At 61.9% G+C, this 23,103-nt stretch overlaps 1 protein-coding gene and 1 non-coding gene across 2 annotated transcripts; one reads left to right on the top strand and one right to left on the bottom strand.

Annotated features, from left to right (window-relative positions):
* On the top strand, positions 1 to 10,837 carry EFNA3 (ephrin A3). The gene is made up of 5 exons (XM_078440559.2): positions 1 to 258; positions 6,160 to 6,473; positions 8,633 to 8,698; positions 8,878 to 8,955; positions 9,170 to 10,837. Exons 1-5 carry the CDS (start codon positions 134 to 136, stop codon positions 9,298 to 9,300), a joined length of 714 nt encoding a protein of 237 aa, XP_078296685.1. The 5' UTR covers positions 1 to 133; the 3' UTR covers positions 9,301 to 10,837.
* A 5,740-nt stretch (positions 10,838 to 16,577) lies between these two features.
* TRNAE-CUC (transfer RNA glutamic acid (anticodon CUC)) lies at positions 16,578 to 16,650 on the bottom strand. The gene has a single exon. It is a non-coding gene; the product is annotated as a tRNA-Glu (tRNA).
* Positions 16,651 to 23,103: the final 6,453 nt, after the last annotated feature.

Genomic DNA, 23,103 nt, shown 5'->3' with positions numbered 1-23,103 from the left:
CTGGGGGCGTGGCCTACGGCTCGGGGGCCGGCGGCGGCGGCGGCGGCGGCGGCGGCGGCGGCGGGGAGCTGGGAGGCGAGAAGCCGGGAGCGCGGGGCTCAGTCGGGGGGCGGCGGCGGCGGCGGCTCCGGGGATGGCGGCGCCGCTGCTGCTGCTGCTGCTGCTCGTGCCCGTGCCGCTGCTGCCGCTGCTGGCCCAGGGGCCCGGGGGGGCGCTGGGGAACCGGCATGCGGTGTACTGGAACAGCTCCAACCAGCAGTGAGTCGGGGGCCCGGGGAGCCCGCGCGTCCCGCGGCGGCGAGAGGGGGAGTCCTGAGGGCATCTGCGGTGGGGGTCCTGGGAGACACGGCTGGGGGCTGGGGGGCTGGGGGCGAGGGACCGGGGCACACAGTCTGTGGGCGTCCGCGAAACTCGGGGAGGGGGGGTATCGGAAAGAGGCTGTTGAGGTTTGGGAAGGAGGACTTGGGCCGTGCGGACGCCGCACCCCACCTTGCCTTCTCTCGGAGCCCGCCGCTGGGATAGCGCGCGCCCCCATCCCACCGCCCCCCCATCTTCGCCCCCTTGGGCCGTGCTGGGCCGTCGCACTTGGGGGGGGCGGCGATGACCTGTTTTCACGGTGAGGCTTTCGAGGGCTTGGGTCTAGGACTCTTGCTTTTGAAAAGTGGGGTCCAGAGCTGAGGCAGGGAGTCCGGCCGAGCACCGCCCCAGAACCAAGGCGAACCGGTTGCCCTGATTGTGGGGAAAAGCCCGGCTGGGGTGAGCGGGGGCTGGGTCGCCGAGGCGGGGGTCCTGGAGGTGCTGCTGGGTGACGACGGAAACGTGGGGTACCGGTGAAAGGGAGAGAGGCAGGCAGATGTCGGCGTGTCACACGCGCGCGCACACACACGCCCGGCCTGGGGACGGCGTGTGGCTCGAGTGTGAGCGGGCGTGCGCGGCTGTCAGTGTGCGTGTGTGTCTGAGTGTGTGATTTGTGTGTCTGCGTCGGCGATCGTCTGGGGGTGGGAGGGGGGCGGCGGGGCGGGGAGGGGGCTGCGGCCGCCGTCCGCGTGGCCGGCCGCGTCTGGGCTGGGGTGGCCGCCGGCGCCGCCGCGGTCTGGGCGGGTGTCAGGGCGGCCGGGTGGTTTCCCCGGGTGTGTGGCGCGGCGGCCGGGTCCTCAGTGTGCTCAGTCCTCGCTGCCCTTGTCCTCTCCTCCCCGCCGTGCCTCCGTGCGTATCACCCCGGCCGCCTTCGTGTGTGTCTGTGTGTCGGGGGCATCCCTGGGGAGGCGGGGGGGGTCACTGTCACTCCTGCCCGGGCGGCGGCGGCACTGCCTCTGGCTCCCCACCCTGGGGGACGACCCGGGAGCAAACGGCGAAGCCCCAGGGGAGGGGACCGGGAGGGCCGGGCGGCCGCGACCCCCAACCTTCCGGGGGAGGGGCTGCCGCTCGCCGCTCCGCTCTTTGTTGTTTGGGGCTCCGCGCCTCCCCCTCTCTCCCTCCTCGCGCCCGGAGTGTCAGACTGGGGGTGGGGATGAGCCGACGACGCCCCCCTCTCGCTTCCCATGGAAACCTCGGGGGTGGGGACGAGGCCCCTCCCCCTCGTCCCCCGGAGCGGGACTCGAAGAACTCCGGGGGGTGCTGGGGGCGGACTCCCCGGTTCTATCCAGCTCGTCCCCCTCCCCCAGACTCGCACGTCCGCCCCCCGCCCCGCTAGAGTCTGGCGGGGAGTGGCGAGTACGCAGGTGAGGGACCCTGGGGCCCCACCACCCTTGGGGCACCCCAGCGTTCTTAAGAGAAGCCGGGGCCGGGAGTATGCGCGAATGGCCGGGGAGGGGGCGGTGGGCGACGCTGTTGATCAGGTTCCCCTCCCCCGCATACACCTGGGCGCAGGTGAAGGCCCTGGGAGGGGGTGGGGGCTCCCGGTTCCGGGAGCCTCCTGTCCGTCCTCCGCGCCCCCCCCCCCCACGGGTCTGGACCGGCAGAGGTGGGAGGGGGCGCGCACCCGGCAGGGAGGACGCCGCCGCCCCCGCCTCGATTCCTCGGCCTTTGTTGCCGCTGCGCCCGGGCTCCCCGGCTCCCTCACTGCGGCAGCCGCGGCCCCATAAATCGTGAGAGCGACGTGCTCGGGAGCCGGGAGTGGAGAGGGCCAGGGAGCTGGGGGCGGGGCCGGGCCGAGCCACAGGCTCCCGCGCCCCCTCCCCCCGGTCACGTGAGCTGGGCGCCGGGCTCCCACCCCCTATCACGTGCTGAGGGTCTCTGCCCCTTGGGGTCACGTGGAGAGGGTCTTGCGACCCCGCCTCCTGGGGTCACGTGGGAGGGTGCTGGTGGGACACGTGCAGAGGCCTCCTTTGACAGACCTGGGGGCAGTGCCCCGCACAGCGGTCATGATCTCGCCCCCTGTCCCCCGACTCAGTCCCTCCGTGTGCTCCCCTGTAATTGGGAAGACCAGTTCCCAACGTGGCCCAGAAACTGGGAACGGGGGGGGGGGGGGGGCGTACTATACTGGAGGGAAGAAGGAGAATGCGAGGTCGAGGGGTCCCCTGAGCCCGGAATTGAATTGGGGGTGGGGGTGGGCGGACCAGCCGATGGCCAAATGTGTATGTCCCCTGGTCTGTGCCTCGTTTCTTCGCAGAACTAAGCAAGGTGTCGTCCTTCGCCCCTAACTCAGGAAGCCCGGAACCTCTTCCCTTGGCTGGCTCCTACCCCTCTCTCTGGAATGTTTCTGTTGCTGATCTCGCTTTCATTCACACGTTCATTCAACAAATATTTATTGAGGCTGCACCAGGTCCCTGGTGGCCTGTCCCCTGCGTGTCTCCTCCCGGCCACGAGCCTGTGCCCCGCACCCCCGCGCCGCCGCTCAGAGCCGTCTGGGCTGTGCTGTCTGCGGGCCTCCCCGCCTGCCCCTGCGCGCCTACCTCCCCCCAGGCCTCTCTTCGTCCCCAGCCTCAGTCCCATCCGCATCCTCGCGCTCTCCGCGATTCTGGGCCCTCTCTTTCGCGGGCTCTCACACCCGGCCCCTCTCGGGCACTCGGGCCTCTTAGTCACCCCTCTCGGTGCGCGTCTCACTCCGTTTCTGTGTGTCTCGCCTTCGGCTGGTCTCTCGCTCTTCGCCGCCGCTGCAGATCAATAAACCTTCGCCGCCGCCGCCGCCGCCGCTGTCGCAGGGAGGGGGCGGGGATGCGGGGCGCGCGGACGCTCCCCCACCCGACGCCGGCGGGAGAAGCCCGGGCCGGGGGCCCGCGGGGCCCGGCGGGGCGGGGCGCCCCGAGCGCCCGCGGGGTGCGGGGGTGTCGGCGAGCACGCGCGCCCCGCGAACGTTCCCGCCACCCGCCCACCCCGGGCCGGGCGCGCACGTGGTCCGGCCTCGCCTGCGGGAGCGAGCGGCGCGCCGCCTCGGGGGCGCGCTCTAGAGGGGTGGCGAGCCCGGGTCGGCGTCGCTCCATCCCTCCTGCCCTGGGAGAGCTCTGCGTCCCGGCTTCCTGGGTGGGGGCGGGGAGGTGAACACGTTCGGGTCCCCCCGGGATGCTTTGCCTGCTCCCTGGTCTCGTTAGGCACCCTGTTTACCTGCCCCTAATTGCCCCGCGGGGAGAGGTTTGCCCTTCCCTGCTCCCCCGCCGCCCACCCCACCGGGTTGGAGCAGGCGGGGCCCTGAAGGAGTGACGGAGAAGGGTCGGAATGCGCCCCGGAGGCGGCGAGGGCCGGGAGAGACAAAATAACGGGGTGAGGGGGCACCCCCTCCAGGTGGGGTGCGTCAACACCGGTCTTTCTGCGAAAGAGGTGGAGGCTGGGAGGGGGTGAAGTGGGGAAGAACGGAGAACTGTTCGAGGGGACAGGCACACGGCCCCCGCAGCCCACCCCCTGCCCCCTCCCGGGAATGGGTACCCGCGCCCCCCCCCCCCCAGGAGGCGTTAGCTGCCAGCCTCGCTGGGCCTAGCGGCCCCTCCCTCTTCGCTGCCAGGGCAGGGAGGATGGCACATTCAATTAAAGTGCCCAAGCCAAGCGGACACCTCACTCGAGTCTCCCACGAGTTGTGACTGGGGACTCTGGCACCCAGTCCCGCTCCCCCCCCACCCCCCCACCAATCCCGGCTGCTGCCCGCAATCATTCCACGACCAGGCTTTCCTCCTGCGTGCCCATGGCGCGGGGGCACTCCAGGGACTGTTCCTGCCACCCAGCCTGGGGACGGACAGGTCAAAGGTGGCCTCTCTTCACTGTAGTCACCCACCGACCTTTCCATAAGGCTAGTCCCCGCCCTGTTGAAGAAACAGAGGAACCCGTTCCAGTGGCTCTGGCTTTGGCTGACTCCTTGCGGGAGTGGGTTGTGCTCCCGGGAAGGCGCCCCAGGGAGGGACCACTGCAGAGCAGGGCTGGAAACCTGGGGGAAGCTCCAGGACAGAGGCCCCGGGTGGCTGTGCGGCTGCTGCAGGCCTGGCACCCTTTCACTGGTGGCCCCCTCCTCAGAGCCTGTGGGGGAGGGAGGAAGGGTAGACTTGGAAGCTGGGGATAGAGAGGCAAACCCAGGTGGCGCCAGAAGCCAGGCCTGGTCTAACCCGTTTTCCTGCTCCTGGTGCCCCAGGCCGAGATTCCTGCCCACCTGAGTGCCAGGGCCAGGGAGGGGCCTGAGTGACCCATCACTCCTGTGGGAACTGAGTGGGGCTGCTGGCATTCCTGATGACTCAAGGAGGCTCTGCCCATTCTCCCAGGACGCCCAAGCACCAGCTCTCCCCTGTCTGCTTAGCGCCTGGCTTGGCAGGGAGTGCTTGGGGAGGGGGCGGCCCAGGCAAGGCCATGGAAGGAGGGGAAGGTGGGGAGGGACCCTCGAGGCCCCACCCAATTCCGAGGCCTCCAAGCCTGTTTTCCTAATGAATCTAATTACTATTTGTGGAGCTGGGAGGTGCCTGGTGACAGGGGGAGCCCGCGCCTGCCTTCAGGGAGTTCCCAGGGACTAGGGACCCCAGTGGTTTGACCTTCTGCCAAGTACCCCAGGCCTCCTGTGTCCACCACGTCCACCTGTCCCTGCCAGGACGTGTGCAGAAGAAACCGGGGGAAACCCCTGCCTACTCTCCGAGTTTGTTTCTCCATTCAGATGTTTTTCACCCCACAGCGCGCGGCACCACCATGGAGGGCATTAAGACCAGCCCTTTGATGATAATCAGCAAGGCAGGTGGGGATTATGAAGGACCCAGCATCTGCTTCTGTGTCCCGTAGAAGGATCTGGGGAGTCCGTGGCACAGCCATCTTGTCTGGGCACTGTGCCCACTACTCTGCCTGGCACCATTAAGGGGCCAGTGGTGCCAGGTTGGGGAGGAAGATGTATAGAGACAGAACTCGGGGCCGGTGGGCATGATACCACGCGGAGCCTTGCTGTGGAGTCCCTTAGCTCTCCCCGACCTGTTGTATCACGTTATTGGGGACCTTAATTGCCAGTAGTACTGTAGAGAAGAGCGTGTGCCAGTGTGCGCGTGTGCGTGTGCGCGCGCGTGCCAGGGGGGAGTGGGGGCAGGGACAGAGCTGGAGACTGCTGGGGTCAAGCAACACCGGTGCGCGGGCCCAGCACACACCCAAGCTAGGCCGCCCGCTGCACCGTGGACATATTTGTGTGTGCCACAGGACTTCGGTGGGTATTGCGTGGAGCGTCCGCACAGGCGTGTGTGAGGACAGGTGCTGTCCGACTGGCCTTGGGGGTGGGCCGGCAGCGGCAGGAAAGCGTGCCGGCACAGGCGATGGAGGGTGCGCATCTCTGGGAGGGGACCCCTCCCGCCTTCACCCTTCCCTTCCGTGCCCCTGTCCCTCCTCCCCAGCGCTGAATTATGGGGGATGGACGGAGGAAATCCGGGCCTGGGTCTGGGAGTCGCAGGGGCCTGCGCCGTTTCTGTGGTAACCAAAGCGTACGTTCCCTTCTCCTCCGCCTCTCTTTTCCTTCCGAGGAAGGCCCGGCTTCCCTGCGCCTCTGCTGCCCCCTGGCGGCCACCAAGAGAAGGACAGGAGGAGGCGTGGGCCTGGGCGAGTAGCGGGGGACCGGTGGCGCTAGGGCCCAGGGGACCGGGACCGAGCGGAGAGGCGGCTCCGCAGCTACTCGGGGAGGCTCCGCAGACCCAGGGGAAGGTCTGCGGAGCGGCGGGATGGGAAGAGGGTTGGCGTGGGGTTTCTCCTCCCTGACCCGCTTCCTCTCTCCCACAGCCTGCGGCGAGAGGGCTACACGGTGCAGGTGAATGTGAACGATTATCTGGATATTTACTGCCCTCACTACAACAGCTCGGGGGTGGGCCCCGGGGCGGGGCCGGGCCCCGGGGGCGGGGCGGAGCAGTACGTGTTGTACATGGTGAGCCGCGCCGGCTACCGCACCTGCAACGCCAGCCAAGGCTTCAAGCGCTGGGAGTGCAACCGCCCGCACGCCCCCCACAGCCCCATCAAGTTCTCGGAGAAGTTCCAGCGCTACAGCGCCTTCTCGCTGGGCTACGAGTTCCACGCGGGCCACGAGTACTACTATATCTGTGAGTGACGGCCGGCGGCGGGGCCCGGGGGGATCCCGGGGGCGGGGCCTAAGGAGTGCCGGCCGGGGGCGGGGTTTCGGGGCGGGGCCTAAAGAGTACCTGAGTGGCGGCCGGGGGGGGGGGTGGAGTCCTGGGGGCGGGGCCTAAAAATTACCTGAGTAATGGCCGGGGGGGGGGGGTGGGGTCCCGGGGGCGGAGCCTAAGGAGTGATGGCCATGGGGTGGGGTCCCAGAGGCGGGGCCTAAGGAGACTGAGTGATGACCAGGGGTGTGGGGTCCCGGAGGCGGGGCCTAAAGAGTACATGAGTGGCGGCCAGGGTGGGGGGTGGAGTCCCGGGGACGGGGCCTAAAAAGTACCTGAGTAATGGCCAGGGTGGGTGGGGTCCCGGGGGCCGAGCCTAAGGAGTGATGGCCATGGGGTGGGGTCCCAGAGGCAGGGCCTAAGGAGACTGAGTGATGACCAGGGGTGTGGGGTCCCGGAGGCGGGGCCTAAAGAGTACCTGAGTGACGGCTAGGGGGTGGGGTCTAAAGAGCGGGGCCTAAGGAGTGATGGCCATGGGGTGGTGTCCCAGAGGCGGGGCCTAAAGAGTACCTGAGTGGCGGCCAGGGTGGGGGGTGGAGTCCCGGGGACGGGGCCTAAAAAGTACCTGAGTAATGGCCAGGGGGGGTGGGGTCCCGGGGGCCGAGCCTAAGGAGTGATGGCCATGGGGTGGGGTCCCAGAGGCAGGGCCTAAGGAGACTGAGTGATGACCAGGGGTGTGGGGTCCCGGAGGCGGAGCCTAAAGAGTACCTGAGTGATGGCCAGGGAGTGGGGGTCCCAGAAGCGGGGCCTAAAGAGTACCTGAGTGACGGCCAGAGGGGTGGGGTCTAGGGGGCGGGGCCTAAGGAGTGATGGCCATGGGGTGGGGTCCCAGAGGCGGGGCCTAAGGAGAGTGAGTGATGACCAGGGGTGTGGGGTGCCAGGAGTGGGGGCCTAAAAAGTACCTGTGATGGCCAGGGAGTGGAGGTCCCAGAGGCGGAGCCTAAAGAGTACCCGAGTGACGGCCAGGGCGTTCCTGGGGGCGGGGCCCAAGGAGTGATGGCCAGGGTGTGGGGGTCCCAGGGACAGGACCTAAAGAGTATCTGAGTGACATCCTGGGGGTGGGGTCGGGGCCTAAAGAGTACCTGCGTGATGGCCAGGGGATGGGGGGGGCCACGGGGTTGGGTCCCAGGGGCGGGGCCTAAGAGTATCTGAGTGACGTCCAGGGCGCGGGGCTCCAGGGGCGGGGCCTAAGGAGTGACTGCCACGGGCTGGGGTCCTGGGAGCAGGGCCTAAAGAGTACCTGAGTGATGGCTAGGGTCCTGGGGCAGGGCCCGAAGGAGAGTACCTGAGTGATGGACAGAGGTGGGGGCGTGGGGGAGGTCCCAGGGGCGGGACCTAAGGAGTACCTGAGTGACGGCCAGGGGGTGGGGTCCTGGAGGCAGGGTCTAAAGAGTGATGACCAGGGAATGGGGTCCTGGGGGCGGGTCCCGAAGGAGAATGAGTGACAGAAGTGAAGACTCAAGGGACCGGGGCGGGGCCTAAGAGCGTCAGTGACGGCAGGGAGAGTGAGGCTGGGGGGGAATGGGCGGGGCCTAAGCGTGAGTGGCAGCCAGGGGGTGGTGTCCCCAGGGGCTGGGGCGGGGCCTAAAAAAGTATCTGAGAGGGGCAGACGCTGGGGTCCCCAGGATCCGGGGATGGGGACGGGGTGGAGGTGGGCCTAAAGGAAAGTGTCACAGTGATGACCAGGGCTGGGGTCGCAGGGGCCGGGGCGGGCCCACGTGGGTGCCATGTGGTCTGCATCGCTGGGAGTGACACCTCGGGATGATGCGTGGGGCCTGGTGGCCTTAGGGCTTCCAGCCGGACATCCGAGGCTGAGAGGTTTAGTGACAGCCTGAAGGGTCGGTCGCAGGGTCACTGCTTCCGGGAGGGACGTTCCAGGGCTGAGACCTCAGGGCTCAGAGTTTCTTGAGGGCTGGGACCAAAAGGGCTTCGCGGGCTGCCGGCGGAGCCACCGCAAGCCAAGTCCAAGGGTAGGGGAGCCGGGAAGGACGCTGCCCGGGGCAGGTGGCGGTGCGGAGGGCGAGAGGGGGCGGGGCGTGGGCCCGCAGAACGCAGCTCAGGCCCTGTCTCGTCCCCAGCCACGCCCACCCACAGTCTGCACTGGAAGTGTCTGCGGATGAAGGTGTTCGTCTGCTGTGCCTCCAGTGAGTACCTCCGGCGCCCGGCCGCGACCCCATCCCCGGCTCCCTGCTTCGGGGCTCCCCTGGCTCCCGGGGGCGGAGGGGGGGGCAAGGAGCGGGGGCTCGCTCCCCAGCTGTAGCGAGGGGGGGTGTCCTGGCCCTGACTCTCCCCTCCTCTCTCCCCCTCGCGCCCCACCCCGCAGCATCGCATTCCGGGGAGAAGCCGGCCCCCACCCTCCCCCAGTTCACCATGGGCCCCCATGTGAGGATCAACGTGCTGGGTGAGTCTGCGCAGCGCCCTCTGGTGGCCACTGCTGGAACCGCAGCCCCCTCCCCGGTGCCTGCCCACCTCGCATGCCTCCCCCGGGGGGCACGCACCCCTCCTCGTACCCCGTGGGTGGTCACGTCCCGGCTCCACCGCTGCTGCCGCTGCCGCGTGCCCCGCCCGGGCGCGCGGCCCAGCCCTCACCAGTCTCTCTATCTGTCTGCCCACAGAAGACTTTGAGGGAGAGAACCCCCAGGTGCCCAAGCTTGAGAAGAGCGTGAGTGGGACCAGCCCCAAGCGGGAACACCTGCCCCTGGCGGCGGGCATCGCCTTCTTCCTTATGACGCTCCTGGCCTCCTAGCTCTGCCCCCTCCCTTGGCGGGGGGGACGCGGGGCTGGGAAAGGGCAGGGGGACTCTGGCCTCTCCAAGGGAAGTCCAGCTGTGGGGCCTAGGCCCCCTCCTGCTGTGGCTGGCAGTGGGGCCTGCACCGTACCTCTGTGCCCGTCCCCTTTGCCCCCGCTCTCCCCGCGTAGGGCACTGGAGTGGACCAGACGCAGGCACAGCCCCGGGCCCCGGGTGGCCCTGGGGCTCCGGGACCTTTCTCTGATCCCTGGTACCCTCTCCTGTTGTCCCCACCAGAGACAGGTATGCCCCGGAGAGCACGCATCCGAGCGTGGGAGGCACCCCCGTCGTTCTCTTCTAGGGGCGGAACCCAGGGAGGGGACTAGATGGGCGAGGGGGTGGCAGCGCCCACTGCCCCCTCCCCCTGTTTACAGCAATAAGCACGTCCTCCTCCTCCCACCCCCGCCCCCAGGATTGTGGTTTGGATTGAATCCAAGTTTACAAGTAGACACCCCTGGGGAGGGCGGGCAGTGGACAAGGGTGGCAACGGGTGGGCACCGGGGTGCCAGCAGGCATGTACAGACTCTGTATCTCTATATATAATGTACAGACGGACGACTCCCTCCCCCTCCTCGGTCCCTGACCTTCCCTGACTTCCCCTTCTAGCTTCAGACCCCTTCCCCACCAGGCTAGGCCCCCCCCTCCGGGGGACCCCCTGGCCCCTCTTTTGTCTTCTGTGAAGACAAGGCCTATGCAACGCACAGACACTTTTGGAGACCGTGAGACAACAGCGCCCCCCCTCCCCTCCAGCCCTGAGCCGGGACCCCAGTCCCGGGACCTGGCCCCGCCCACCCTCCGTGGCCCCACCCATCCTCCTGGGCCTTTTTCAAGTGCTTTGGCTGTGACTTTCATACTCTGCTCTTAGTCTAAAAAAATAAACTGGAGATAAAAATAATCGAGTGTGTGTGATTTCAGGGGCCACCACCCTTCCGGACACTGGTTAAACCCCACAGGGCACAGGGTCGGGGAGGGGATTCTGGGGCCAAAGGAGCAACTGAACACCACGGTCCGGGCTCTGTCTCCCGTGAGGGGGCCGCTCCGTGTCCAGCGAGCACCAGGGGCTCCCAGCCGGGCCTGGCCGGCTTAGGGCGCATCATCCACCCTCGGAGGGTCGTGTTTCTCATCAGAAAATTGTAACACGTGTGAGGATTAAATGGCAGCGGAAGCGTACAGTGCCACGAACGGGGGTTTCTTCCCGTTCCATTCTGCAATCAGGTCCTTGACTGGGGTCTGTGGATTTCAGGGGGTTGTGAACCCAGACGGGATGAAAGTGACATCTCTGTTTTCACTCACCTGTAACTGAAATTAAACATTCTCTTATGTGCTCCGGCCACAAGCCAAAATAGTTGCTTCTTTGTAACCAACAGAAATCCCAGATGTTTTCGGGCTGCGTTACAGTTTTGAACATCTCTCAAAATAACCATTCGCTCTCATCCCTGCGTTGAAACGACCGGAGTTGTTAGGCCTGCCTTGTTTTTCATGTATTAGTAAAGAAGTGTACATATTACTATACCAAAAAATGTAAATGTTTTGTTAACTGTGTTTCCATGTGATTGGTTTCCTTCATAATCCTTTGTGATTTTATTTTGTTCATTTAAAACGTTATGGCTGGGGGCGCCGGGGTGGATCGGTCAGCTGGGCTTGATGTCAGCTCAGGTCACGATCCCGGGGTCAGGGGATTGAGCCCTGCATCAGGCTCCACACTGAGCCTGCTTGGGATCCTCTCTCTCTCCCTCTGCCCCTCTCCCCTGCTTGCATGCTCGCTCGCTCTCTCAAAAATTAAAAAAAAAAAACACTATGGCGCAAGGGCTGAGTTTGCTGCTGCTGGGGCCTCTGCCACCCTCCATCTGTCAGGAGAGAGGAGACAGAAAACAAAAGACAGGCGAGCAGGTGATGCGGTCACATGGCCCTGCCAGGCTGGGTGAGGCCAGGGTGGGCACTGAGTGTGGGTGACGACACAGGCCGAACCCCCCCAGGGAGGGGGCGCCTTCTTCCAAGCTGCACACCCTTGGGGCCCCATCGCACCCTGGTTCTCCGACTGGCACTGTGTGGGCAGGCTGGGTCCTGGGTGAGGGCCTTGGCCCCCGGTGGCTCTCACGAGCCCCTCTCTGGCAGGGACTGGGTCTTCACTCTGTACTCATGAAACACGGGAACTGGAATTTCTTCTGGACCGTGGACAGCGGGTAGGTTTCCTGCTGGCAGAGCAGTAGGGGAGGGAGGGCAGTGGGGAAAGGACCGGGGGCAGCCAGGACACCAGTCTGAGGCTCCCCACCTGGAGACACAACTGAAAAGGTAGGTTCGTCCATTCGGTCATGGTTTCCAGGCCAGGCTCTATCCTGGGTGCTGGGGGTGCAAAGACACAGTCTCTGCCTCCAATAAGCTCATAATTTAGCGTGTGTTGCCATGTGAAGAGGGATCAATCACACACACACACACACACACACAGGACAACACCGAGTGTTACATGGTTAAATGCCAGGGGGGCCGTGGGAACGTGGAGGGGAACATACCCCTGTGCCTGGGGACACAGGAAAGAGGCTGCTGGGAGGAGGTACACGTAGCTGGCAGCCCCTGGGGAGAGTGGAGGGCTTTGAAGGAGCCAACGCGGTGGGCCTAAGCTGTAGGTCCTCAAATCCCAGGGCCACAGGGGACGAGGAGGGGGGGCAGAGCGCTGAGATGGGGAGGGCTTAGTAGGTTCAAAAATGCAGCCGTGGGAAGACAGAGGCCCAGGCATCTGGGGGCAGGAACTAGAACAAGCCAGCTCCCATTTACCAAGCACGTGCTACGTGCAAGGCGCTGCACCCCGTGTTTCCGTGCCCTTGGACGCCTCGCTGTCCCAACAGCACAGATGGGAAGCCTGAGAGTTTAAGGAGCTGTGTCCTGCGATCAGGGCCACACATCCTGGCACGGCTGGCATTCAAGGTGGGTCCGATGGACACCACGCTCTATTACAGCCTGCACCACCGCCCGGAACTGCTTCCCACAAATCCTGATGGCCCCTCCACCAAAGTCACTCGGGGTCTTTGGAGAAAGACAGCAAAAGGCCTCCAATCTGGATTGGCTGAGCCAGTGTGAACCCCAGATTCAAAAAAAGTTTTTTTTAATGTTTATTTTTGAGAGAAAGACAGACTGCAAGTAGGGGAGGGGCAGAGAGAGAGGGAGACACAGAATCGGAAACAGGCTCTGAGCTGTCAGCACAGAGCCCGATGTGGGGCTCGAACTCACGGACCGCGAGATTATGACCTGAGCTGAAGTCGGATGCTTAACCGACTGAGCCACGCAGGTGCCCCAGATTTGCTATGCTTTAATGTTTTCTTTCTAATTTTTTTAATGTTTATTTATTTTTGAGAGAGAGAGACAGAGTGTGAGTGGGGGGAGGGGCAGAGAGAGTGAGACACAGACTTTGAAGCAGGCTCCAGGCTCTGAGCTGTCAGCACACAGCCCGACACGGGCTTGAACTCACGAGCCGTGAGATCATGACCCGAGCCAAAGTCAGACGCTCAACCGACTGAGCCACCCAGGTGCCCCTGAACCCCACATTTTAAGGACAGGAAAACTAGCCTGGCTCCATCAGAGGAGCATGTGACTCTGGACCTCCAGGTCATGAGTTAGAGCCCCTTGTTGGGTGTAGAGATTACTTAAATAAATAAAACTTTAAAGAAAAAAAAAGGACATTTGGGGTGCCTGGGGGGCTCAGTCGGTTGAGTGTCTGACTCGATTTCGGCTCAGGTCATGATCCCATGGTTGTGGTTCAAGCCCCACATCAGGCTCTGTGCTGACAGCTCAGAGCCTAGACCCTGCTTGAGATTCTCTCTCCCCCTCTCTCTCTGCCCCTCCTCTGCTTGCGCATATGACGGCTCTCTCTCTCTCTCTCTCAAAATAAATAAATAAACATAAAAAAAAAAGAAGACAGGAAAAAACTAAAGCTCAGAAAGGGCAAGTGATGGGTGTCCATGGCAGAGAAGCCCCAGGACTCAGGTATCCCAAGTTCTCGTCTCTTCTACCAGGCAGCCTTGCCCCACCAGAGACTTAAAACTTCCCAGGGACTGAAGGCTGATATTTGAAACCTCTTAAGTCACCCCAAAAAGCGAATATAGAGAAAGTGCCTCTCCCCTTCAGCCAAGGGTCCTACTGGGACACCCCCCCCCCCAGGCAAGACTTTTGTTCCCAGAGCCTGGGAGAGGTGGGGACACAGGCCAACACTTAGATGTACAGACACCAGCGACCCCGAGCCTGCCCAGCACAGGATCCCTGCCTGTGGCATCTGGGACCGAGCACGACATTCAGGGACATTGGGGGCTGGGCGGAAGAAACTGGACAAAGCAGGGGGAGGGAGGGCTGAGCCACCTCCTTCCCCTGCCACACATGGGCCCTTCGGTGTCCGGACCACCTGCTGGGGGCTGCCAGAAGGTGTGAGGCCCCCACACCTCCCGCATCCCACAGCCTCTCCTGCCCCTTTCGGCCTGCTCCCCTAACCCTCCCACTTTAGGCGCTGAGGCCTTGGGAGTGGACCGTCCTGTCCTGTCTGGCCAGAGCTGCTCCGCCCCAAAGCCTCACACGGTCTCCCCCACCCTGCCCGTTCTCCTCAGCTGGCAAACCTAGCGGCATGGGTTGAGCTGGGCTGGGGGCACACGGGCTGGGAGGAGGGACATGGCTGGGCCGGGTGGACATGGGCTGGGACCAGGGGACATGGGCTGGGACCAGGGACACGGCTGGTCCGGGGGGGACACAGGCTGGGGCCAGGGACACCTGGGACCAGGGGACACGGGCTGGGACCAGGGACATGGCTGGGACCAGGGGACACGGGCTGGGACCAGGGGACACGGGCTGGGACCAGGGACACGGCTGGGCCGGGGGGACACGGGCTGGGACCAGGGAACAAGGCTGGGCTGGGGGGGATACAGGTGGGGATAAAGGACATGAGCTAGGTAGAGGCCAAGGCTGGCGTGAGGGACGCACGGGCTGGGTAGCTCAGCCCCGGACAGACGCGGGGAACAGCCCAGAGGTGCCGGGACCGGGCCAGCCGGGGCAGCAAGAGCAGGCAGAGGCCATGACTCGCCTGGGGTGGGACCTCGGGGAGGTCCGGCCTCTTGTGTCTTGGCCCCCCGGGGGGTCAGCGCCAAGCTCCTGGCTTTCCGCACAGCGTCCGGCTCGGGGTAATTACAGGACCGTCACCGATCCTGGCCATAAAAGGGAGGACGAAGCAGCCCAGAGACCTGGGAGAGCTAGGCCCCAGCGGCCTGGGGTCCCCCAAGCTGCTCGTGAGGGCTGTGCTGGCGAGGGCGACGCTCGGGCCTCACGTTCACGCCCCACACGCGCTTGCTCAGTCCCACCCACACGCACTCACACACCTGCAACCTCGTGACCCACACGGTCCATCACACTCCCTGCTCAGGGAGGGGGGCCGGGGCCACAGTCCTGAAGGGGCCTCGGAAGGGAAGGCGGGGGTCTGTTTACACAGCTGAAGGGAAGGGGCACCTGAGGCCCGCGGGCCCTCCCGGCGCGGAGCAGGATGGCTGACACGTTCAGGAACTGCTCAGCTCGCTCAGCCACGCGGACCCCTCCACAGGCCGCGGGCACACACAGCAGGGTCACCCTGATGCTTGCACACACAAGCCCACCCACAGGCGGGGGCTCACAGGGTGACGTGCTCCGGGGCGGGGCTGGCAGCCAGCGGCGACTCAACAAATAGGGGTCCGCGCAAGGAACGGCATCGCTGAACCGACTGGACGAAGCCCGGAGTCCAGGAAAATCCAGGGAAGGGAGGAGGCGGGCGGTGGGGGAGACCAAGGCCACGTTCACACCCTCTGGAGACCTACAGGTCAGGCCGACGGCCACCCCGGACACAGAAACAACGCCTAGGGCCCCGAGGATGTACACCTCCCCCCCGCCAAACAGCAGGTGAGGGAGGCGCTGCTCGCATCCACACTGGCGCACACGCACCCAGCACACCCCCTCCCGGGGGCCGCCAGCGCCCCCCACCCCTAGCTGGGGAAGGAGGAGACAGCACGTAGGAAGAGGCGCTGGGGACCAGAGAGCCCCTCTCTCCACCCCGCGGACACGCGTGCACGCACGCCAGGCCTGAGCCCGGGGGAGACGCCCAGGGACAGCGGCCGCGTCCCACGTGGGGCCACGCCGCGCTGGCACCGCCCACTCTGCGCGCAGACGCCCGGGCCCAGCCGTGGGCCTGGAGCACGATCCTGGCGCTCCGGGTCCTGAGGCCTGTGGTTGGTGGACCTGGTCTGCCAGTGGGAAAGGGGTGCTGTCAGTGAACCCCCAGGAAGGCCCCTAAAACCGGCCTCGGGGGCATCCTCCACGCGTGAGGCCAAGCACACCGGCATCCTAGTCCTCACCCCGAATCAAAGGGCCATTTGGCCGGCCGGTGGGCAGAGCTTCGAGCGAAGCCGGAGGGCCTCTGGAGACAGGAGACGCCAGAGGGGCGGCCGGGGCCCGGGAGAGGCGACGGCGGGCTGGGGGTGTCTGTGGTTCCTACAGAGCGCGAGCGGCCACCGCGTCCTCCCTGGCGGCAGACCACAGCCTCCCCGCAGGCCGCCCTCCTGCCGCGCACCCTCCAGTTCCAGTGCCCCCGAGGCCCAGGGCACCCCTGCGGGCACCACTCCCACGGCGTGCGCGTGTGTCCAGGTGCCTGCAGGTGCCGTGTGCGCGCGCCCGCTGGAGGTGTCTCACCCGCGCCGGGCACAGATGGCTGGGAAGGGGGGCGTCCGAGCGGCCGGGGCCACCGGGGCTGGGGAAGCCGGGGAGTCCGTGGCCGGCCCGGGGCTCTGAAGCGGCGGGCTCTCTTTTAGCCAAAAGCATTTAAACAGAGACTCAAGTTAAAAATAGGCTGGATGTACTGCCAGAAGGTGGCAGGAGAGGAAGCTCTTTTCTGAGTACTTATTCTGTCCCCAACATCTGGAGGCGCTGGGGACCCACCCCCCTGGGCCACGGAGTCCCGGGGACGCCAGTGACCCCCACTCTGCTTTGTCTCCTTTACTAGCTTATTAACTATACTCTTCGAAAACTTGTTTTCGCGGTTCCTCTGGATGCATCTTGAACGTGTTACATTCCATTTTGAAGGGATAGCATTTCGCTTCTCCCTCCTGCTCGCCGGGTGGGACCACACGTTATTTCAGCTTCAATCCCTCAGGTCTCACTTAAAGAGATTCTATTCTATTCTATTCTATTCTATTCTATTCTAATTTTATATTTCACTTCATTTCTTTACGTAGGCTCCACACCCAGCGTGGGGCTTGAACTCACTACCCCGAGACCGAGAATCTCGTGCTCTACCGACTGAGCCAGCCGGGCGCCTCTCTTACAGAGAATTTTGAAACAAGAAAAAGGCCTGTTATGCTCAGGCACATGTTTACCCGCCTGGTGCCCTTCGTCCGTTCCTTTGCAGAGATGGATGTTTCCATCTGGCATTTTTCTTCTGCTTGAAGGACTTAAATCACTTTCTTTAGTGCCGGCCTGCTGGCGACGACGGATCCTTTCAGCGCTTGCCATCTCCCCCGAATTCTGTCTTTACTTTTATGAAGACGTTGCCGCCCTGTCTTCGGGCCTCCGTCGTTTCTGACGAGAAGTCTGCTTCGCTTGTCCTCCTTACGTACTATGTTTTCCCTCCGGCTGCTCTTAGGATTTGCTCCTTATCACTGCTGCTCACGGCAGATTCCGACGTGTCTGCGCGCAGTTGCCTCATGTGTCTCGTGCTTTGGGGCTTGGGGGCTTCTGGGATATCTGGCTTTATGGTTTTCATCAAAACTGGAAAGCCTTTGGGCCACTGTTTCTTCAAATATTTGGCTGTCAGCCCCTCCCCGTGTGTCTGGGTCCCCAAACAGATGTGTGGACCTGACAGGATTCCACGGCTCACCGACTTTCCCTCCCCTCCTTCCCTTCCTCTCCCTCCTTTTTCTCCTCCTTGTCCTTCTTCTTCTCGTCCTTTTCTGTGCTTCGTTTTAGAGATTTTCTGTGGCTAAGTCTTCAAGCTCACCAATCTTTTGTCTCCAGTGTCTAATCTGCTCTTAATTCTGCCCAGTACACTTTTCATCTCAGACCTGGCAACCCTCGTCTCCAGAAGTCCAGTCGGGGTCTTTTCTACATCTTGTACATCTATTGTAATCACGTCCGTGTGTATCTTTAGCCTCCTGAATATATAGATATATTTAATAACAGCTATTTTATTTATTTTTTATTTTTTTAATGTTTATTTATTTTGGAGACAGAGAGAGACAGAGCATGAACAGGGGAGGGTCAGAGAGAGGGAGACACAGAATCCGAAACAGGCTCCAGGCTCTGAGCTGTCAGCACAGAGCCCGACGCGGGGCTCGAACTCACGGACTGCGAGATCGTGACCTGAGCCAAACTCGTCCGCTTAACCGACTGAGCCACCCAGGCGCCCCTATAACAGCTATTTTCAAGCCTTTGTCTATGAATTCTATCATCTGTGTCAGTTCTAGATCTGTTTTGATTGATTTTTCTTCTCATTTTGGGTCATATTTTCCTTCGTTGCACGTGTGCTAATTATCATTGGATGCCAAACTCTGTTTTTAATTTTTTTAATCGCTTTGAATATTTCCGAGCCTGGTTCAGAGACACAGTTACTTGGAAACAGACTGACTCCCTTCAGACTTGCTTTTAAGTACCATATACCAAGACCAAAACAACCTTTCATTTAGGGCTAATTTGGTCTGGCCAGTGAGGTGCCATCCTTCTATTTAATGTTTTTAATTTTTTTTAGCATTTATTTATTTTTGAGAGGCAGAGAGAGACAGAGCACAAGTGGAAGAGGGGCAGAGAGAGAGAGGGAGACACAGAATCCGAGGCAGGCTCCGGGCTCCGAGCTGTCCGCATGGAGCCCGACGCGGGCCTCGAACTCAACCTCAGGAGCTGTGAGATCACAACCTGAGCCGAAGCCGGACGCTTAACCGACTGAGCCACCCAGGCGCCCCAGAGGTGATACCCTTCTGAGGACTCAGCTTCAAGCCTGTGTGCCTGCCACAATCCGGTCAGGTGATAGAAATCACATGGTGACTTGAACAGGGAACGTTTAACATAAAATATCGTTGCTTGTAACAAGAGCCTGTGTCGCAAGGGATCGGCTGATCAGAAACAGAACTCTGAGGGCGCCCAGGAACCACAGGTACCAGGAGCCGCCACACTTAGGGGGAGACAGGGCGCTCAAGGAGGAGCCCCCTCCGTACCCCCACCCCCACCCCCATCCCCGCCGCGTCTGAATCCGGTGGACTGAATCCATTGGAGAATCCGAAGGAAACGGCTTCCGCCGGCAGTGTCTCTCCAGCGCCCTCCACTGACGAAGTTTGGCGTCGCGCCCACCGGCACAGGAACTATTCGGAGGGCTCAGCTCCACTTTCACGGAGCAGGCAGTAAAATAAGCTTAGAGCTGAGAGGCGATAAACTAACGACTGGCACAGAGCGATAACTGGGGGGGGGGGGGGGGGGGGGGGTCTTTCCGCTCGGGCTGACGGGAACACAAAGTAATCCTGGCCCCGGCGGCGCTCAGCACTGGCCCTTCTCGCCTCTGGCTCTTCCGTACATGCAAGCGCTGCCCTGCAAGGCCGCAGCCTGGGGTGCGCCCTCCGCCGGCTTCTGGAGCCCTCTCTGCGGAGCCTGCCCCTCTCCAGGGCTCTGCCTTGCGCACCGGCCCCCACGGCCCCCAGGGTCCCCTGTCCCTCTCCTCCAGCCTGGAGGCCACCGGGCTCAGCCAGCCTGGAAACTCTCCGCAGGCAGTAAGTTTGGGCAATTTTCGAGCCCACCTCATTTATTTCCCCTTTCTCGGGGATCGCTGCCCTGTTCTGCCCCTTGTCCATCGTCTGGACATCACTGTGTCTTGAAGCACGTCTGGGTTTTCAGTTGTTTGAGACTAGAGGGTAGAGGGAGGGCAGTCCCCGCTGCGGCACCGCGGCCAGGGTCAGGGTCGACCTGCGATTTCGGGAGAGGCTTTCCTCCAAATGTGACTTTGTCTCCCCCAAAACCTGCCGGATTAAGCCATAAGGGAGCACCCGGCTGGCGCAGTCAGGAGCATGCGTGAGTCTCAATCTCAGGGTCCTGAGCGCAAGCCCCATGTTGGGTGTGGCCCGTACCGGAAAAGGAAAAGGAAAGAGAGGCTGCTGGGTCTTCTGCAGTCTTTCAGCCCTTTCTTGGTCTGGCACAGACTCGCACGTCTGTCACACTCTGCAATATCCCTCCATTTACGTGGCCGTGTGCAAACCACCTCTTTTCATTGTATGTAATTCCTTTTATCACAGTAACACGTTACATAGTTTAAAAGGCCAAATGGTGGGCGAGGAGGATGTCAGCCACGTCCACTCTCACCTCAGTCTCTACTTTCTGATTATTTTCTTCTCAGCTTCTTCTCTCTTAACTCTGACAAAAGACCAAGCGGGCTGGAGGTGCCGGGTGGCTCGGTGGCCAGGCGTCCGGCTCTAGGTTTCAGCTCAGGTCACGATCTCACGGCTGGTGGGTTGAAGCCCCACATTGGGCTCTGCGCTGGCAGCACAGAGCCTGCCTGGGATGCTCTCTCTCCGCTCCCCCCTCCTCCTGCTCAAAATAAATAAATAAACTTAAAAAAGGGGAAGGGAAGGGAAGAAGGGAAGGGAAGGGAAGGGAAGAAGGGAAGGGAAGGGAAGAAGGGAAGGGAAGGGAAGGGAAGGGAAGGGAAGGAAAGGAAAGGAAAGACCCAGCAGGCAAAGCATCGGGTGATGGGGCCACAACTACCTACTCCAGCAGCAGGGACCACTGTGCGACTGACCCCGAAACAGTGATCACCTTGACCTCTGGCGCCCACCTGCAGACCCACCCCACCTTTGTCTCGCACTTGCCTTGCGTGAACCTGGACGCGTTTGCGGCACCTCGGAGACAGTCCCCGAGACACTGGTCGGCTGCTTCCTCGTGGTGGCCTTGCTGAAGCAGATCCCCTCTTGCGTCACCACCGCCCACCTTCCGCCTTTGGGTTTGGTCGAAACCAGCAGCCGGGGGCCGAACATGGTCTGCTTGGGCTCCCAGGACCAGGCGCCCGGTTACGATGGGACTTAGTTCTGATGAGGAATGAGGGCTCCCGCCACACCCTTCCCCGTTCCCACCCTGGCTCCAGGGGCGACCGCCCTCAAAACTTCTGGTTGTTTCCACCCATATTTACTTTCGTGTTTCTAAATAATCTTGTTCAGCTGCTACTGCTGTTTTCTCCTTCTTTCTTTCCCCCAATTTTAAAGATTTCTTTTTTAAGTTTATTTACCCATTCTGAGAGAGAGCATGAGCAGGGGAGGGGCAGAGAGAGGGAGAGAGAGAATCCAAAGCAGGCTCCGGCTGTCGGCACAGAGCCTGGCGTGGGGTTTAAACTCACAAACTGTGAGGTCATGACCTGAGCCGAAACCAAGAGTCAGACGCTTCACGGACTGAGCCCCCCCACCCTGGGCGCCCCTGTTTTCCAATCTTAGATTTTCTAGAGAAACAGACTGACTCCTTTTGATGGAGGGTGAGGACTTGGCCCTCTGCTCCCCACCCCTGCATGCATGAACACACACCCTTTGCTGCTACCTTCTCTATACATTCCAATCCAAAATTTGGGGTGCATCAATATTCAGCATCTAGAGTGTCAGGAAACCGTAACAATTATTCACGGTTGAGCCACGTCGTATACTGTGATCCGTTCTGTCTTCAAACACTTTCCACTTCCCTTGTAGGCAACAACGATCCGGAAAGACCAGCAACCGAAGAGAAAACCGGCCAAAGCGCGCGCCCGGTCCATGGGGAAGAAACGCCAACGGCTCTGAAATGTTAAAGTCGCTCCACCTCACATAAGAGAAGCCAAAATTAACACTACATCGGGAGAGCATTCCTCATTTATCAGCTCAGAAACCCAGAAGCCTACGACCCGGCGCATGGATGAGACCTCAGAGAACAGGTGCTTTCATCGATGGGGGCGGATGGGGGCGGAAGGCGGGGCTGCGCGGGCCCTGTGCGGACATCGCGGTCAGGTGCAAGGGCGCCTCCCTCTGGCCCGGCAAGCCCGCCTCTGGGGGTTTGTCGTGCAGCTGCACTGCATGTATCCGGTTACCGTGGCATTCGCGTGTAAGAGCAAAGCCCCGGAGACACCCAAGTGTCTTTGTAAGAGAGCTGGCCACATACACGACTGTGCTACATGATACAGGAGAAAGGGAAGCTCTCCATGGAAAGACGTCCCGGGTACGGTGTGAGGCGGCAGGAGCCGAGTGCAAACGGTGTATACGGGACACAAGAAAAGAGGCGCCCGCTGGCTCCGTGGGAAGAGCGCGCAGCTCTTGATCTTAGGGTTGTGAGTTCGAGCCCCGCGTAGGGTACACAGATTACTAGAAAAAATAAACTAAAAAACAAGAGAACACAAGAAAAGTAAGAGCAAATACACATTTATGTGAACCTTATTAAAAAACACTGGAACAAGGGGCGCCTGGGGGGCTCAGCCGGTTGAGCGTCCGACTTCAGCTCAGGTCGTGATCTCGCGGTCCGTGAGTTCGAGGCCCGCGTCGGGCTCTGTGCCGACAGCTCGGAGCCTGGAGCCTGTTTCGGATTCTGTGTCTCCCTCTCTCTCTGCCCCTCCCCTGTTCATGCTCTGTCTCTCTGTCTCAAAAATAAATAAACGTTAAAAAAATTAAAAAATAATAATGAAAACATTTTTTAACTTTAAAAATAAAATACAATATTGCCTGGATTATTTTCCTGCTTTTTCTTTTCCTGATTTTACCAATTCATCCCGAAACTCTTCGTCTCTTTGACTCTTGCTGTCAATGTGATCAAACTCATCTAGCACCTTGGCAGTGCTACCTTTTTTTTTTTTTTTTTTTTTAATGTTTAGTTTTGAGAGAGACAGAGCGTGAGCGGAAGAGGGGCAGAGAGGGGGACACAGAATCCGAAGCGGGCTCCAGGCTCCCAGCTGTCAGCACAGAGCCCGACGCGGGGCTCGAACTCGTGCACCGAGAGATCATGACCTGAGCCGACATCAGGAGTTGGACGCTTAACCAACCGAGCCACCCAGGTGCCCCTTAAGATTTTATTTCAAGGTCATGTCTACACCCGAGACCAGGCGTCACACAGAGCGCCCGCTGAGCCAGCCAGGCTTCCCCGCAGCGCCTTCTTGGAGCCACTGGTCCTGGTGCCCAGTCTCCTGCTGCCGCTCGGGTTGGTTGGTCGTTAGTTGTGGCCCATGCTGTGCCACACCTCGTGGCATCCCTTCGCCGACATCTGGGAACGAATGCCCTTCCCACCCTGCCTGTGTGAGACCCGGCTCCCGGATGCACGTTTCACTTTGTGGGGCACGTCTCCAAGAGCTCCCCGAAACCCGGTGCCTGGGAGGGGAAGGCTTTGTGTCACCGACTGGCAGGCGGGCTCTTTATCCTGCCCCGCTCTTTCTTTCTGTTTGCCTGGGGGTAGGAATTTGGGATGGAAAACATTTTGTTCAGGGTTTTCCCGGGTCCCCTAGCTCCCAGTGTTGCTACTGGGAAATCAGAGATACAACCGATTCTTTTTCATTTCTTTTTTTTTTAAGTTTATGTATTTATTTTTGAGAGAGAGAGAGAGCACGTGAGAGAGACAGGGGCAGAGAGAGAGGGAGAGAGAGTCCCCAGCGGACTCCACACTGTCCGCACAGAGCCCAGCACGAGGCTCGAACTCGTGAACCGTGAGATCATGACCTGAGCCCCCCAGGCGCCTCGAGTTGCAACTGATCTTGGAGCCTTCGCATGAAGGTGAATCTGAAAAGGTCTGAGAAGG

Source organism: Panthera onca, chromosome F1, assembly GCF_046562875.1.
Source record: "Panthera onca isolate mPanOnc1 chromosome F1, mPanOnc1 haplotype 2, whole genome shotgun sequence".
NCBI classification, from domain to species: Eukaryota; Metazoa; Chordata; class Mammalia; order Carnivora; family Felidae; genus Panthera; species Panthera onca.
This window is presented reverse-complemented; position numbering and strand designations above follow the sequence as displayed.